The sequence below is a fragment of the Nicotiana tabacum genome, chromosome 19 (assembly GCF_000715075.1).
Source record: "Nicotiana tabacum cultivar K326 chromosome 19, ASM71507v2, whole genome shotgun sequence".
Taxonomy (NCBI): Eukaryota; Viridiplantae; Streptophyta; class Magnoliopsida; order Solanales; family Solanaceae; genus Nicotiana; species Nicotiana tabacum.
In genome coordinates this window covers 150,615,081-150,632,776 of record NC_134098.1, presented here as the reverse complement: position 1 = coordinate 150,632,776, position 17,696 = coordinate 150,615,081, and the positions used below count along the sequence as shown (strand labels likewise).

General features: G+C 35.0%; 1 protein-coding gene across 1 annotated transcript; it reads right to left on the bottom strand.

The window, feature by feature from the left end:
• Positions 1 to 14,022: 14,022 nt before the first annotated feature.
• On the bottom strand, positions 14,023 to 15,692 carry LOC142173788 (expansin-B6-like). Its single transcript, XM_075239440.1, has 4 exons — positions 15,548 to 15,692; positions 15,059 to 15,171; positions 14,509 to 14,705; positions 14,023 to 14,353 (listed from the first exon to the last, which is right to left on the bottom strand). The coding sequence occupies exons 1-4, from the start codon at positions 15,690 to 15,692 to the stop codon at positions 14,023 to 14,025; spliced, it is 786 nt and encodes a 261-aa protein (XP_075095541.1).
• Between the last annotated feature and the right edge of the window lie 2,004 nt (positions 15,693 to 17,696).

Below are 17,696 nucleotides of genomic sequence, written 5' to 3'. Positions count from 1 at the left end.
GTTTTAGGAGTTGGAAGATTTGAAAGTTCATAAGTTCGATTCATGGTGCGATTCGTCATTTTGATGTTATTTGAGGTAATTTGAGAATTTGACTAAGTTCGTATGAATTTTTAGGACCTGTTGGTATATTTGGTTGAGGTTCCGAGGGGCTCGGGTGAGTTGCGGACGGCTAACGGATCATTTTGGCCTTTGGAAAACAGCTGAAAGTTGCTGGCATTTTCTTCTGATTTTCCTTATACGCGATCGCGTAAGTTCGTCTGCAATCGCATAGAGTAATTTGGACAGAGGTGACTTTGTTCTACGCGATCACGTGAATGGGATTGCGATCGCGTAGGCTTAATTGGGCAACAGAAAAATTTGTTCTATGTGATCGCGTGGGCAAGTTCGCGATCGCGTAGGTTGGGCGAGCTGTGTCATGCGAACGCATGGCTAAGGCCGCGTTCGCGAAGAGGAATGGAGGGAGGAGCTAGGCAAACACGCTTAATGCTTCGCGATCGCGTCAGCAGGTTCGCGATCGTGTAGGGTAGCGGAGTCAGTGATTCACGATCGCGTGGGACTTTCTGCTATCGCGTAGAGTTAATTTTGGCAGTGTTGAAATTGGGCTTCGCGATCGCGTTAAATAAATCACTGGGCAGTGAGTTTAAGTTCTGAATATGGGTCCCATTTATCATTTTTACCGATTTGGAGCTCGGATTGAGGCGAGTTTTGGGAGATTTTTTGAGAAAATAACGGGGTAAGTGTTCTTAACTCAATATTGGTTAAATTACCCGAATCCATGGTTGTTTTTAACATTTATTCAGTGAATTTAGTTGGAAAATTTGTGAAAACCCTCTTGGTTTAAATTTAAAATTTGGAGGTCGATTTGTTATTGGAATTCGATAAAATTGGCATGGTTGAACTCATATCGGAATGGGTGTTCGGATTTCATGAAAATTACGTCGGGTTCCGAGAGACGGGCCCCGCGTTGACTTTTGTTAACTTTTTGAAATAAATTTTTAAGTCGACGTATTATTATCCGGAATTATTTTTGATGAATTTTAATGAAGTTATACAATTAATTTTGATAGATTTGAGCTATCCAAATTTGGAATATCGGCCTAACTTCAAAAAGGTAAGTATCTTGCTTAACCTCGAGTGGGGGAATTACCCCTCAGGCATTGAGTCTTATGTGCCATTTGTGAAATGTGAAAAGCCGTGTACGCGAGGCGACGAGTACGTACTTGGGCTTATATGTGCAAAATTTATTGAATTAAAGTCTAGGGTATATTGTGTAGTAAAATGGATAATTGTTGGCATATATTTAATCATCTAATTGCCATGTCTTAGACAAGAGGGGTTGTTCTGATGGTAAACAACTTCCACTTCCAACCAAGAGGTTGTGAGTTCGAGTCACCTCAAGAGCAAGGTGGGGAGTTCTTGGAGGGAAGGATGTCGAGGGTCTATTGGAAACAGCCTCTCTACCTCATAGTAGGGGTAAGGTCTGCGTACAAACTATCCTCCCCAGACCCCACTAGTGGGATTATACTGGGTTGTTGTAATTGCCATGTCTCAAATCACAATTATTAAACTTGTTTTTATATGACAATTTGATGTAATTATTACCTGTATATTTATGTGACTTCCTTGAGCTGGATGGTTTGATATTTCTTGGAATTTGATTTTATTATGGATTTTCTCTCTGCAAGTAATTAATTAAATGAGCTTAAGAAGAGGTGTCTATATAATTATCTAAATTTGGATTAATGAAGGTGTGCCCTATGTTGATTATTTTTGTTGTTTCTATTGATTATTTTTGGGGTGTTATATACATTGTGTGGAGTCTTCGGCTATTTGTTGTGAAATTAATTGACTTGGTTGTATCTTTGGAATTTTGGTTGTGGCCATTGGGCAAATTGTGATATGAATTGATTTTGTTATGTTGCCGTGATAATTTCTCGTGTAAATTGTTGTGTTGTGTGAGTTATTATTTTGAGAAGATAAGGGTGGCATTTCACCGTTGATATTATGTGGGTATAAGGGTGGCATTTCATTATTGTTGTGTTTGTTGGAATATTATGTGGGCGGAGAAATAAGGGAGGCTATAGGAGCGATAAGGGTGGCAATAGGAGCGATAAGGGTGGCTTTAGAATATTGTCTGGGTGGAGCGATAAGGGTGGCTATAGGAGCGATAAGGGTGGCTATTGATATTGTCAGGGCGGAGGGATAAGGGTGGATATAGGAGAGATAAGGGTGGCTATTGTCAGGGATGGTATGTGATGATGAGGAGTGGTTGCATTGGTGATTTTTAGGTGATGTTGTGATTTTCCTTGTGTTCATTTTTATAATTTGGCAATTTGTCTTGTTGTTGGTAAATTGATAATAATCTGATTTATATTGAAATTGGGAGCCTGTGGCTATTGCCAGGTGGATTATAAAATAAAATATGGGCATGAGATGCCGTGAGTTGATAATGATAATTGGCACGTGAATTGTCCGTGCAGTTGTGATATGAAATGAGGGCACGAGGTGCCGGAGAAATATAATGATTTAATTATGGACACGAAGTACCATGGAAATATAAAAAATGGGCTGAGACCCGTGTTTATGAAAAATATGAAAATGGGCTGAGACCCGTGGTTGAATGATTATGAAATGAAGTGTCACATGGTGACTTTTTAATTGAAAGAATTATATTCAAAATATTTAATTGGAAGAATTTTTATGCAAAAAGATTTATTGGAAAGGATTACATTTGAAAGATATTTATTTAAAGGAAGTATATTTAAAAAATATTTATTTGAAGAATTTATATTTGGAAGAGAATTATTTGGAAGAATTATATGTAAAAGACAATTATTTGAAGGACTTGATTTGATTGGGTTTAATTGCATTTATTTATGGTATTCTTGTTGTCTTGTTGTGCATATCACTGGTTGTTCTATGTTGCCATTATTGTTATTTGTTTCCTATTATTTTGTATATTATATTGCACAGGCTATTAGACTAGTGAGTGTCTTGACCATACCTCGTCTCTACTCCACTGAGGTTAGTCTTGATACTTATTGGGTACCAACCGTGGTGTACCCATACTATACTTCTGCACATTTTTGTGCAGAGCCAGGTATTAGAGATATTGGACTTGAGCAGAGTTAAAGCGGGATCGTAAGAATTCAAGGTAGAGCTGCTTGGTCATCGCAGTACCTTGGAATTTTTTCATTTTATTGTAATGTTAATTTTTAATCAAACAGTATTGTATATTCGGCCCTCATGATCATTCCATGTATTCAGTTAGAGTTCGTGACTCAGTACTACCAGTCTTAGGAGGTTGTATATTCATATTTGTTCCGCTGTTAGTTTTGATTACTTATGTAATTTATAAAAATGGCTTAAAAATGTAATTGAAATCGGTTTACCTAGTCTTAGAGACTAGGTGCCATCATGACGCATGTGGTGGGATTTTGGGTCATGACATCTGCCCAGCGATCATCGCACCTGCGGTCACTTGACCGCATCTGCGGTCCCACAGGTGCAGTCCAAAGATCGCATCTGTGATTACCCTCTGCCTCCAGCACTTCGCTTTTGCAGACAAGGGTCCGCTTCTACGGGTCTGCTTCTGCGTACTTTCTCCGCTTCTGCGCGTCTTCATCCTAAGGCCCCTTTTCGCTTCTGCGGAAAACACCTCGCACCTGCGGAAGCGCACTTATGCTTGAGCCTCCGCATCTGCGGAAAAACCACGCCTCCTCAGCTCTTTGCATCTGTGCTCACTGCCCGCATCTACGAGCTCGCAGGTGCGGTAAGTCCCTCGCACTGCGAATCCATATAGCCTCATCCCCAACTGCTTCTGCGACCCCTGGGCCGCTTCTGCGACCTCGCACCTACAGGTAAAACCTCGGAGGTGCGATCGCACCAGAAGCCTAAAGCTTCAGGAATTCTTTAAGTCCAAACTCGATCCGATTCGCACCCGAGGTCCCCGGGACCCCATCCAATCATACCAACCAGTCCTAAAACATGACACAAACTTGTTCGAGGCCTCAAAATCACACCAAACAACATCTAAACTATGAATCGATGATCAAGATCTTTCATTCAACTTTCAAACTTTCAAACTTTGCCGAACGAATCTGAATTACACTTAAACATCTCGGGATGATGCCAAACTTTACGTGCAAATCAAAAATCACGATACGAACCTATTACAAGGCTCGAAACCCCAAGCAGACACCGATAACACCAAAATCCACTTCAAACCTTAAAAAATTCTAAAACCTTCAAAATGCTAACTTTCCATAATAAGCACCGAAGTGCTCCCAGGCCACCCGATACTCAACCCGAACACACACCCAAGTCCAAAATCATAATCTTGATTTCGAGGTCGTTTACTCAAAAGTCAAACCTTAGTCAACTCTTCTAACTTAAAGCTTCCGAATTTAGAATTTTCTTTCCAAATCAACTCCAAACTTCCCGAAATTCAATTCCGACTACGCTTACAAGTCATAAAACATGAAGTGAAGCTACTCGAGGATTTAAACCGCCGAATGACGCGCTAGAGCTCAAAACGACTGATCGAGTCGTTACAAGTATATAAAGGGGGCAATTCATTTGTCATTCACCAAGCAAACAATTCAAGTTCTCTCTAATACAAAGCTTCCTTTAACAATTCTCTTGTGTTCTTTCTACCATTCTCTTAGTGATCTCGAGTGTAGTAAGGTTGACTTGGCGTAGCAAGAACATGAGCAAGTTATGCAAGATCGTGAGCGAGTTGGCAAGTGCCGCACGTGTACTTAGTTAACAACTAAGGACGAGACATTCAGCTGTAAAGTCTAAATATTAGGAGCTAATGATACAACATTTAAGTTAATTGACTATAACTTTATCACGGGATGAAATAAAGTGAAAACACTAAAACAAATACAAAGAAACAAATCCAATTCAAGGCAGTATAAAATTAGAACAGATGTATATATTAGTTTTGTAACTCGACCGATCAAGTTGCTTTAACATTTTTCGTTATTTGATATTTTTATTTAATTCAAAGTTATTTACCATAAGAAAACTGCCATTTTGTTAAAAGTTACCGTTATTTTTAAAAACTTTATTATTTCATTGTATGGTCATGACATGTATAATAAATCTCCTTCTCAAATTTCAAAGTTATAGTTTCAATTTGTCAAAGTTATAAACTTTATCTAATATTTTAGAACTTTGCATTAAACTATTCAAATCTTCATGTATCAATAAGATTTTTGACAACAAGAATCAAGGTACTGTATTGACACTCATGTCTAACTTAGATATGTGAAATACTAACTTGCCATATACTTTAATTCGTTGCACTTTAATTTACTCTATCCATTCACTTTTACTTGTCCACAATAGACTTAACATGTTCCTTAAGAAATAATAAATGAAGTATATTTTTTTACCATAACACCCATAATATTGATAGTATTTTAAAAAGTCTTGAGAAATAATTTGAAAAATTAGTAGTTAATGATTGCACAAAAAAAAAATCTTCCTCAATGATAGTGGGCATGTTTTCAGGTAGCCAAGCTGGTTCTTTTCTTCAGACTCAGTGTACAAGGTGTACCGATCAGTGTATTGTCGTGGGCATGCTTCCTGATCATCCCTTTCAATTTCTGCAACTCTATCTCCCGAAGGAGCTTCCTGATCATCCATTTGAGTTTCTGCTCCATCCTCTTCCATATAATTTTTCTTATAAGCATATGTTTCCTTTTGACTTTCTGAAGAATTGTCTGATAGCAAGGAGAGAAATAGGGAGAGTTATTGGTGAAAGTATTGGTTGAGTCATGATATTCCGACAAAGTTCAAGAATATATTAAAGCAATTAAAATGAGGAAGCAATTAAGCATCTTTTCAGTAAATTCTTCAATTTTATAATTACACTTAATACTGTGTAATTCCTCCTCTAACTCATTCTTTCTCTAGAAGGTGACTAAATACCAGTCCATTCCTTTTTGCTTTCATTTTTTATTTTAGTTTGTAGTACTTAGTTCCCATGGATTAAGGGATAAACAACGCACATTCCATTGAAATGGTTTACCTAGCCAGATCCTAATGATCAAAGAAAGTAGAAGACTACCATTTTCCTCACAGTGTTCGTCCACCGTCCATAAAAATATCTCGCATCACAGTTCTATCTCAAGAAAAAAAAAATTAAAGAAAGATAATTACATGGAAGTTCTAATTGCTGCACCAAGAATGTTCTTCATCTGGTTAGAGATTTTAAGCTTCGGCCACATTGTTGATTAGAAATATATATAAACCTACATTCATAGTTAATTGCATTTCATCAAGAATGTATATATTGTATTCTTCTTTCAAAAGAAGTTTTTTCAAAAGATTGTAAAGGACTTGACTGAGTTGAAATGAGCGAGAGAGAAGACTGAAAACAAGAATTGGTTATATATATATATATAAAGAGAGAGAGTTAGCTTGTAAAGGCTTATTAAGTTGAAACGAGCGGGAGGGATAGTTATAGGAGTTACCTTGTTTTATTTTTGCCCCAACTCTACTTTAAAGACCAAACTTCCCCTCCAACTTTAAGTAATGAATATTCTTCCCCTTATGTTTCAATTGACTATTTTAAATGCATACTTTACCCTTTATATTATCAACCTTTGTCTCTCTTTCTCTCTTTCTCTAAAAGTACCTTTCTCAAAATCCAATATGAATGATTACCTATTTTGCTATAAATAGAAAAGACAGCTATAAGTAATAATATTTTTAAATTGTTTTGATTTATAATAAATAGGATGTAATAGCTTGCTATATGAGGTAAAATTTCCTTCTTTATTTATGGTACTAGCTAGGTGGTGTTAGCCCGTGCCATTGTGAAACTTGATACTATAAGTATTGAATCACCTAGGCAACATCGCATACTAATTGTAAGATATTATTTACATGCATTTTGAAACGAAATATCCACTCATGGATGTCATCTGGTTGACAAATAATACATTCTTTAACTATATGACAGCATCATACTGTTAGATGCATAAGTGTCACATTATTATCTACATTATATATGGGCGAATTATCTTCATTTTATACTATTTATTCATTGGCAAATGGTGATGCTTTTTCTGTGTTGTGTTTAATCTTCTTCTTAACAGTTCTTCACAAAAAACAACTGTACGTGATGATCAATTGTCAGTGCTCACAAAAATGAAAGGTAAATCTTACTTCAAATAAATGGAGTACAACAAAAACATCTGGATGGCAAATATAATGCCGAAGCTTCTAAAAGTACCCTTCTCAAAATCCAATATGAATGACCAAAAGAACTTTTAAGTGGATAATAATTAGTAATATGTTTGATATCCTTCTGAGTATACCTAAAAGAAGAAATTATGAAAGGGAATTTAACATACCCAACAAAGTAACCAACAAAGCACTAAATTAAAGAGGATTGTCGCAAAGCAGGTTAGTCGAAAAAGAAATTAAGCCAGTGAACGATTTAATTGGAACTTTTACTAAACTTCGCTTGTCTTCTCTGAACATCTCATCAGTATCGAGATTTATATCACTGTCATCATCCTCATACTATATATGTTGAAATTGCTTTTGCAAAAAAGAACACTTTTGACGGCCACTAATTAAAAGGATATGAAACCAACATAAGCATAAGCCACCACAAGCCATAGTAAATCATCTATCTATTTTCAGAGATCCGCAACTAAATTAAGTATGGAACCCATTACGTAATTAGAAAAATTATAGAGCTAATTTCCATCTACTGATCTCAATCATACCCTTAGATTTTGCACACAACAGCTACGAAGTTGCAAAATTAGGAGTCTAACCAGATCGGGAGAGAATACTTTTCAAAACGGAGTCTAAAGCAAATGTAATTGCTCTCATTATCTGCTCTTTTCTTTCAATCACACTTGCAAATTTAACTCACAGGTGCCATTGGATTACAAAAATTAAGAAACATGATGAGAACTCAAAAGAAGACCAAAAAAAAAAGGATGAGTACATAGAGAAGGCAATAAGGGAAAAATTAGAAGATAGCTACAGCACCAGCAAGAACAGAGACTTCTGAGAGAGGCCGTAGAAACTGAAGATGTCACGACCCAAAATCTCACCACAGACGTCGTGATGACACTTAGTATCTAAGACTAAGTAAGCCGATTTTAATTACAATTCAAGCTTCTTCTTTTTTTAACATATAATTAAATACTAGTGTCAAAACTATCAGCGGAAATAATTACAAATATAACAAGCTTCCCAAAACTGGTAATAATGAGTCACGAACTCTAACTGAATACATGAAATGATCTCAAGGATCGAATACTCAATACTGTTTGAATAATAATTAACAGTACGAAAAAAAATGAAAAGACTCCAATGAACTGCGACGACCAAGCAGCTCTACCTTGAATCCTTGTGATCCCACTCTAACTGTGTCCGAGTCCGATATCTTCAATACCTGGCACTGCATAAAAATGTGTAAAAGTGTAGTATGAGTACACCACGGTCGATACCCAGTAAGTATCAAGACTAACCTCAGTGGAGTAGAGACGAGGTACAGTCAAGACACTCACTAGTCTAATAACATGTGCAATATAATATACAAAATAATAGGAAACAAATAACAATAAGGGCAACACAAATCAATCAGTGATATGCACAGCAGGGCAACAAGAACACCATTAATATTGCTCAACAAATAGTAAATACAAGTACACCCAATTAAATCAAGTCCTTCAAATAAATATCTTTCACATATAATTTCCTCAAATAAATATTCTTCAAATATAATTCTTTCAATAAATCTCTAGAAAAAATATAATTTTCTCAAATAAATATCTTTCGAATAAAAGTCATCATGTGACCCTCATTTAAAAATCATAAAATACGAGTCTCAACCCACTTTCATATTTTCACGGCACTTCGTGCCCATAATTAAATCATCATATTTTCCCGGCACCTCGTGCTCACTTTTCATATCACATCTGCATGGACAGTTCACGTGCCAATAATAAAACCATCAGATTTTTCCTGACACTTCGTGCCCACATTTCATATCTCAACTGCACGGACAATTCACGTGCCAATATCATCATTATTTACTCACGGCACCTCGTGCCCACATTTCCTTTCATAATCTGCCTGGCAATAGCCACAGGCTCCCAATTTCAACATAAATGAGACTATTATCAATTTACCAACAACAAGACAAATTGCACAAGGTATAAAAATTAACACAAGAAAAATCACAACGTCACATAAAAATCACCAATGCAACCACTCCACATCATCATATATCATCCCTAATAATAGCCACCCTTATCTCCCCTATAGCCACCCTTATCACTCCTATAATAGCATTCATTATCCCTCCACCCTAACAATATCAATAGCCACCCTTATCGCTACTACAGCCACCCTTATCTCTCCTATAGTCACTCTTATCTCTCTTATAGCCACCCTTATCGCTCTGCCCAGACAAAACCCCAACACACATAACAACAGTGAAATGCCACCTTTATACCCACATAATATCAACAGTGAAATGCCACCCTTATATCCTCAAAATAATAACTCAACAATTTACACCGAATATTATCACGGTAACATAACAAAAATCAATTCATAACACAATTTGCCCAATGGCCACAACCAATTCCAAAGATATAACGAATCAATTAATATCACAACAATTGGTCCAAGGCTCCACATAATGTATATAAAACCTTAAAAACAATCAACAGAGATATAAAATAATCAGCATAGGGTAACGCCTTCATTAATTCAAATTTTGATAACTATATTAACACTTCTTCTTAAGCTTGCTTAATTAATTAATTGCATAAAAAAAATTCAAGAAATATCAAACCATCAAACTCACAGAATTCACATAAATTTACAAGTAATAATTACATCAAATTGTCATATAAAAATAAATTCAATAAATGTGATTTGAGGCATAGCAAATAGATGATTAAATAAATGCCAACAATTATCCAAGTTGCTGGACTGCAGACTTCGCAAATGCGAGCCTCGCTTTTGCGAAGGACACTTCGCATTTGCGAGCATGGGCTGGGACTGGGATTCTCATATTTGCGAGATTTCTATCGCATTTGCGATAGTATCATGTTCGCAATTGAGAACAAATTGTTCGCATTTTCGATGGCAACAGAGGTGTGAAACCTTTGCATTTGCGAAGACTTTTTTGCATTTGCGGGGTTCGCCAGGTCGCAATTGCGACATCTACGCCTCGTCAAAAGCTGAGAAAATGGGATTTTAGCTCATTCTCTCAAATTCTCTACCCTAAACACCCTAGAGGCAATGTTTCCAAGGGCTTTTCTTCCTCAATTCATTGGTAAGTGACTCTAATCTACTTTATTATAATTACCCATTATATTCCATAAGATTTCAACCTTAAATCTAAGAATTTTATGGTAGAAATTAGGGATTTGGGTAGAATTAGGAATTTTTATAAAATTAGAATTTAGACCTCGAATTGAGGTCGGATTTGGAATTGAATTGCATAATCGGGCTCGGAGTGAATGGGTGATCAGGTTTTGGTCCGAACCTCGGGTTTTGACCAAGCGGGCCCGAGAGGTTGACTTTTTCAAAAATGATCTAAATTGAACCTCTTTCATTCATGGGTAGTTTCTAAGGCCTATTTTAAATTGTTTGGTTGATAATTTGCTAGATTTAGTTGGTTCGGAGGCTTGTTCGAAAGGCAAGGCCGTAGTTGAACCTTGAATTGGTTGCAGAGCGAGGTAAGTGTCGTGGTTAACCTTGACTAGAGGAGTTATGGCTTGTTTGCCTATTTATTATGTGTTTAATGTGTGGGTACAACGTATATGTGAGGTGAGGAGTACTTATGTGTTGTTGTTGGGATTAAAGCATGCGGGTAGAACTTGTTTCCTTGTGATTTATTGCCTTTTAATTATGACATTCATGCTTAGATTAGATTATTACTTATTTGATTATTCTTTCCGTATTTATGGATTAATTAGTAATGGTTGAGTATGTTAAAAGTTGAGGTTTGGTATCTTGGAATCGTAATTGACGTAAAGTATATCACTTGCATTATTTATCTCTCGATTTTGTATGTTCATTATGACATGGTAAGGGAGAGTGTTAAAGCACGAAGGGTGATGTCGTGCCAATCTATATCAGTTATTCACTGTTACATGGTGAGCTCGAGAGTAAAAGCACGAATTTCATTTCTCTTATGACATCATTTCATGGTAAGGATGAGAGTAAAAGCACGAAGGGTGATGCCCTGTCATTCTCATATCGTATGTTATATGTCCTCCTTGGTTGATGATTTATTTGACTGTCTTGTGTTGTCATTTCTGTTGTAGTTATCGTATCTCGTCACTCTTTTGCATGTCCCCTCCCAACAATACATATTAAATCTCTATTTTGTTGTTGTTTGGTACATATATCTATGTTTGTACAGGTTTAATTACGTGAGTGTCCTGTCATAGCCTCGTCACTAGCTCGTCGAAGTTAGGCTCGACACTTACGGAGTGCATTGGGTCGGTTGTACTCATACTACACTATGCACTTCTTGTGCAGATTTTGGTACTGGTCCCAGCTGTACGTGAGGTACACTAGCCCAGATTATTGCTTACGGAGATTTTGAGGTAGATCTGCTGGTGTTCGTAGACCTTGGAGTCCCCTTCCTCTTCCCTCTTTTACTATTCATTTCATTTGAAACAACTGTATTTATTTCAAACTCTGTTTGTAGAACTTCTAGTAGCTCGTATACTCGTGACTCCGGATCTTTGGGAGTAGATGTTATTACATGACTTATGCTGGTGTTGTATTAGAATGAGTTGATATCTCCTATTAATTAACATCACTTTGTTTTAAACTGTTAAAATTTGACTAATTAACTATCTCACATCGACTTGCCTAGAAAGTGGATGTTAGGCGCCATCACGACCCCGAGGTTGGGATTCCGGGTCGTGACACATAATGATTTAAATAAAATAATTATTAACATATTTTAGTCCATGTGCCTCTTAAGATAGAACTCGTTATCTCACTTGGTGCCTCATCACCCTGTTAGATGTTTACCCTACTTAAAATTGTTATCGTATTTTTCCTTAATAAAATTCTATATTTAATTCGTTAATTTAACTAATATTTTGCTTTGTTTAAAAATGATATTTTTACTCAATTTTATTGATTTCTAAATTAAACGCATCCTATACAATGTTTCGTATAAATGGTATATTATTTTACTTTATTTTATTCAAGATTGTTATTATATTTTATGGTATTTAAATGTATCTCTCGTTCATCTAAATTGATATTTGTCACGGTTGCAAAGTACATGGTAGCACGTGGACTTTGCCCTGCGAAGGTAATTGTTATTGTGGGCACGAGGTGCCATATGTGTAAGATTTGGAAATTGTGGTCCATGACTTGTGGTTTATGAGGTGTGATGCTTCGGAGTAATTCTTGTTGTAAGTCCATGCGTTGGGAGCGATTTGATTATTTGAGTTGTCATCCGTTTTTTCTTATTTGAGTTCAGTTACATCTCATTGGTGTTCTGATTATGTTGTTTCTTTATTACTCATTTACTACTTGCTGCCATTTATGTTTCTATTACTTCATTGTTGGTTGTAAATCAATAAATTTTTCGTTGTTGGTGTTACATATATGTTCTTTCCATTGTTAGCTTATGTATATCTTGAACATGTTTCTATGTCTAGTAGGTGTCTTGACCTGACCTCATCACTGCTCTACCGAGGTTAGACTTGATACTTACTGGGTACCGATGTGGTGTACTTATGCTACGCTTCTGCATATTTTTATGCAGATCCAGGTATTCTGATTGTGTTGTTGAGAGTTACGTCTGCGCCGCGGGAGACTTCAAGGTATACCTGGTTGACGTTCGCAGGCCTCTGAGTCACCATCTTACTTCATTATACTACTGTTAAATTATAATTCAAAACAGTATTTTGTTTAGAAATTCTAGTGTGTTTTAGTAGTGCTTATGACTCCATACTATCGGTTTTGGAAAATGTATAACTATTGGCCACTTGCGGCTATGTATGTCATTTAATAGTTTATGATAAATGATTAAATAATTCAATTCTGTTATTAAATCAGCATGTGTTATGACCACCTAGTCTCAGAGACTAAGTATCATCGTGATATCCAAAGATGGAAAATTGGAGTCGTGACACGTGTTCCATAGGGTATAAAGGATATGGGGATCTGCCTTAGGTTATTGGTCAATTTAGAGAATTACATAATTTGATTTTACATAATATTTACTGAGAACGACCGTGAAGACTTGGAATGTAGAGCAAGTCTGTTTTGGAGTCGTGTCGAGAGCTACTTTTGTGTTTTTTCCATGCGTTCCAGTTCTAAGAGGCCCAAGAAAGGCCTAATCTCCTTTTTCTTTGGTCAATGAAAATTGTGTGTTGAGAATACACACTTTCTTTAATGTTAGTACTATTCTACTGCTATAGTAGTAGTAGCATTTATTAACTACTCCATACAGTTAAAAAAAAAAATTATGGTAAATAGTCATCAAATTATTAGAAGACCTTTATTTTCTGAAGAAAAATTTCAAGCTTACGTTTTCTTTTCTTTTCTAATTACCACAAAGAAATACATGTTTATAAAAAGAAAAAACATTATCTACCATGTACATGTTTTGCACCTAGGGAAATGTTAATAGTCTAGGGAATAATTTAATTAAGAGATTATATCGTCAAAGTTAGTTTATCTCTGGCCATGTGGATCCAGGAATTCTCGACCTGTTGGACCAAAAGTGCTTCTTTGTCGCAAACATAAAGAACTAACTCGTCATTTTTCTATGAAAAAGAGTAATTACAACAAAGGTAGCAGCCATTTTTTATTTTATTAGAGAGAGCTCAAATTAAAGAAAAGGCATGAAATAGAATTAGTCGCATATTCAAAATAAATTAAAGAAGGTATTTTTACTTTATTAATTATACTTGATAGGGTAGGTAAATAAATGGTATTCAACAATCTACATCGTACCCTCGTATTGTTCCCTTCTTTAGTACTTTCACCCTATAGGTTATTTGGGAAATTAACATTTGATTTGTAAACTGATCTTGGTTGCCAACCGTCTGGAATGACATTCAGGGCAGTGACACTCTGCTTTGTTTCTGAAGTAAGTCTGAGGGAAAAAGGAGGTTTCTGTGTGTCTGGTTGTATGCCAACACTCCAAGTTGCCCCAATCATTCGTTGCATTGGTACCCAACTCGAATTGCTTGTTTGGATTTCAACCAAAGAAAGGTCACCATCTCCATCTACTGCTTCAGATGTAACTGCAAAGAAATTAGGATTGGAGCCTTTGTCCACCTTAAATAAGATATTTGTGTTGTAATCACATGCTATCCTGTAAGGTCCAATAAAAATAAAATAAATTAATCCATTAGCGGTGTTCCTCATAAGGAAAATAAGAGGAAAAAATCAATTTATTGCTTCTTATATAAAACGTACGAATAAGATGGAATAAATGAAGTAATTTTTAGTTTTTGTAGAACAACTCACCTTTGGTAAAAAATCGAGATTCTTCCTGCATTATATAATTGTGAAGCTTCACCAGACTTCGCCAATTTTTCAAAGGCAATTCCACTTATATCGAAGTGAACCGGATCATTATTGCATGCTCCTGGGCACTCATCTGTAAGGGTTAGTGTTATTGGATTTTCCGAACAATGTGGATTTTGGTCTTGAGTGCACAACACCTGAAAAGCAATGCCAACATTATAGAGATGTCATGCATTTATACATGAAACTAAAATATTCATGCACATTCTCTCTTTTCTTTTAGAGTTTTATTCCTTGTCATCTCATGCAAAATAAGGTGTGTTTATTCTAAAATTATAGATTTATAAAATCAGTCGAGAATCAGAAATTTTGTCAAGTGGATTCGAAGAGATCTAAAAATATTACATTTAGAATTTGTACCTATATTTTTTCTTAAAGGAGATTTAAAATTTTATATATTTTAATTTTGTTTTACCCAATTTATGTTATATAACGTTCTTGGTTGAATTTCATTCATTTTGTGTGGCTTCGCCACATAAAATATGTTTACCTGGTAGCATGCACCACATCCAGAGCCTTGCTTAAAAAGAGCTTGATTTCCCGCCGTGATCATTGCATTGTAGGGAGTGCTTGCTACGTCATTTTCGAGCCCACATGCTCCACCTAGAATAGAATAATAAGAATAATTTATGTTTTTTAATCATTTAGCCCTAGAATCATTAATAAAGTATGTAAAATCAAGACTATATTGATCAAGCCATTTTGGTGAACATTTGCCTACAAAATTCTATTCGTATGTTTTTTATTATTATTATGTAGGGGAAGTGAAGAAGAAATTGTTAAGGGAATAATTACAAGAGCAAATCATACCCTTACTAACAAAGTGAAATTCAGATAGCCAATAACTGAACCATTAAGATTTACCTTCAAAGTTATATTTGAAATCTAAAGCATATTTAATTTAATTTAATCTTATAGGTCTAGTACATAAGTCTTATGAAAAAGAAGAGTAGAAACAAACGAAAATTCAAGACATTACCACTCCCAGGACTAGTAGGATTTTCATAAAAGGTTGCAACAGCTTGTGAATAACCGCTTGGTTGGCAAGAGGAAAATCTAACCAAATACGAGCAAAAAGCTGCAAAAATCCAAAGGAAAAGACACTTAGGGAAATTTGTAGCCATGGCCTGGTAAATTATCTTTGATTAACTAAGTGATGCTCTAATATTTTTGCTAATTGCTTATGTAATGCCATGTTAATTGATACTATTTATAGTAAAAATGAATATTAGTTAGTTGAGGATATTAATTATGAATAATGAACCACTTTGTCAAAGTTGAGGATATTAATTATGAATAATGTTTTTGCCAATTTAAGGTAAGAACTTTATTGTCTCACTTTCTGATTTTTGCAGACTTGTAATGCAGGATTATAAAGGATGGAGATTGAAAGATTACTACATCTCATAATTCTCATCATCTCTTTAATTCTTTTATTTCTTTTTGTCATATGCCAACTAAACACTAAATGATTCAAGATCTCTACAAATACAGGACAAGAGGCATGTACATATCGAAATGCATAACAATTAACCGTAAGTTAAGTAGATCAGAAGAAAAAGATATTGATTAATAAATACTTGCTTAATTTTTTAAATGATTTAACTTTTTTCATAAGAAGCTTTTTTTGCAGTGATAAACCTCATTCTTTTCTTTTATAACAAGCACCGTATAAATTGTAACTTTAAAATAATTATTTGAAGCTCAAACTGATCTGATCTCAATTGTAACTTTAAAATCATGTACACTTGTTCCCACATATACATGACTGTCCAATAAGGATTAAAATTTTCTCGCAATTTTCTAACCAATTGATATGTTAAATTTAGTCAAAATGAGCATTTAAAGGGTAAAGTCTCCACTTATCTCAGACTTGGCTACAACATCACAAATCTGTCAACAAGTGTCAATCTACATAACTAGGGATCGTTTGATTAATCAAATGTCAACAATTACAGTGTTTGACTAGTGTTTACAAATAATTAATCCCAACATAAAATTCCTCGTATGGTGTTTGGTTAACAGTACTAAATAATATTCATATTAAATTTTGCGGAAATCTAGAATATGGAATAATAATACACGTATTAATAATAAGATTTAACTATTTAAAAACAATTGTATGTCAAACCTATTTTTCGCGATAATATTGGTTAAATGTACAAAAAATTAAAATAAGGGGGTCAAATGTACGAAAAATATATTGATGCAATGGCATTTTAACGAATATTTGATTCGTGACGCTTCAATTACAACCTTTATTCAACTCTTTTTCTTCAAATCCTTTTTATTTGGAACTATTAGAAAGCATCGACATGCGTATAATTAGTAGAAGAAGGAGAAAAGCAAGGAAATACAATTTTTTTTTTAAGGTAATCATTTGCCTATACAATTTTACGACAAAAAGTTGTAAAAGCATATTTAAAAGTTTAATATGTAAGATGAAACAAAAGTAAATTTAGTAGGTAAATTACCATACTGTAAATATATTAGTGGTTAGGGTCTACTATGAATTGGGGTTTGGATGATCTAAGGTCGATATCCTAAAGTTAAGAATCATGTTTTGAGCCATAATTGACGTTGTTAATCTATGACTAATGTAGATTGGCAAAACGTTCATTCAGAAAGAAAAGAAGACGTCGTAGCTTTAAAATCATTAAACCAACTCAAATAGGACTGAGATTACTTAAAACAAAGTAGTGGGTCATTATGGTTTGATTCCATTCCTGATATTGAAAACCTGACAATAGTATACTCAACCATAGGAAAAAATGAAAGAGAAAACGGATCAATATGAAACTTCTTACGTTACACTGCTTCAATTGATTTTCAAAATTTTCTCATAGTTTAAAAGTTGAGACATATTGCAAGTTTTAGTCTTATTTAACTTTGCTGTACAAAATACCTCGAACTCTTCCTTTTTCGTTAATCCTAATAATGTGGTTCAACGCATTGTTTGTAGTCAATTGTTAACTCGAAATGGTCAAAATATGTAGTACATCTATAATTAGTACTCGTATTAAATCGTACACCCGAAATAACAACTTTGTGAACAACTAGAGGGGTGAATGAATCTTTTAAAACCGACTAAATCGATCGTACCGAATCGATTATTAGGTTTCTTTCAA

Coding starts and splice junctions, on each gene's coding strand:
- LOC142173788 (XM_075239440.1), bottom strand. CDS start 15,692: ATGGCTACAAATTTCCCTAAGTGTCTTTTCCTTTGGATTTTTGCAGCT. Junction 15,172..15,547: donor TCCTACTAGTCCTGGGAGTG/GTAATGTCTTGA, acceptor ATTCTATTCTAG/GTGGAGCATGTGGGCTCGAA. Junction 14,354..14,508: donor ATCTCGATTTTTTACCAAAG/GTGAGTTGTTCT, acceptor TGGACCTTACAG/GATAGCATGTGATTACAACA.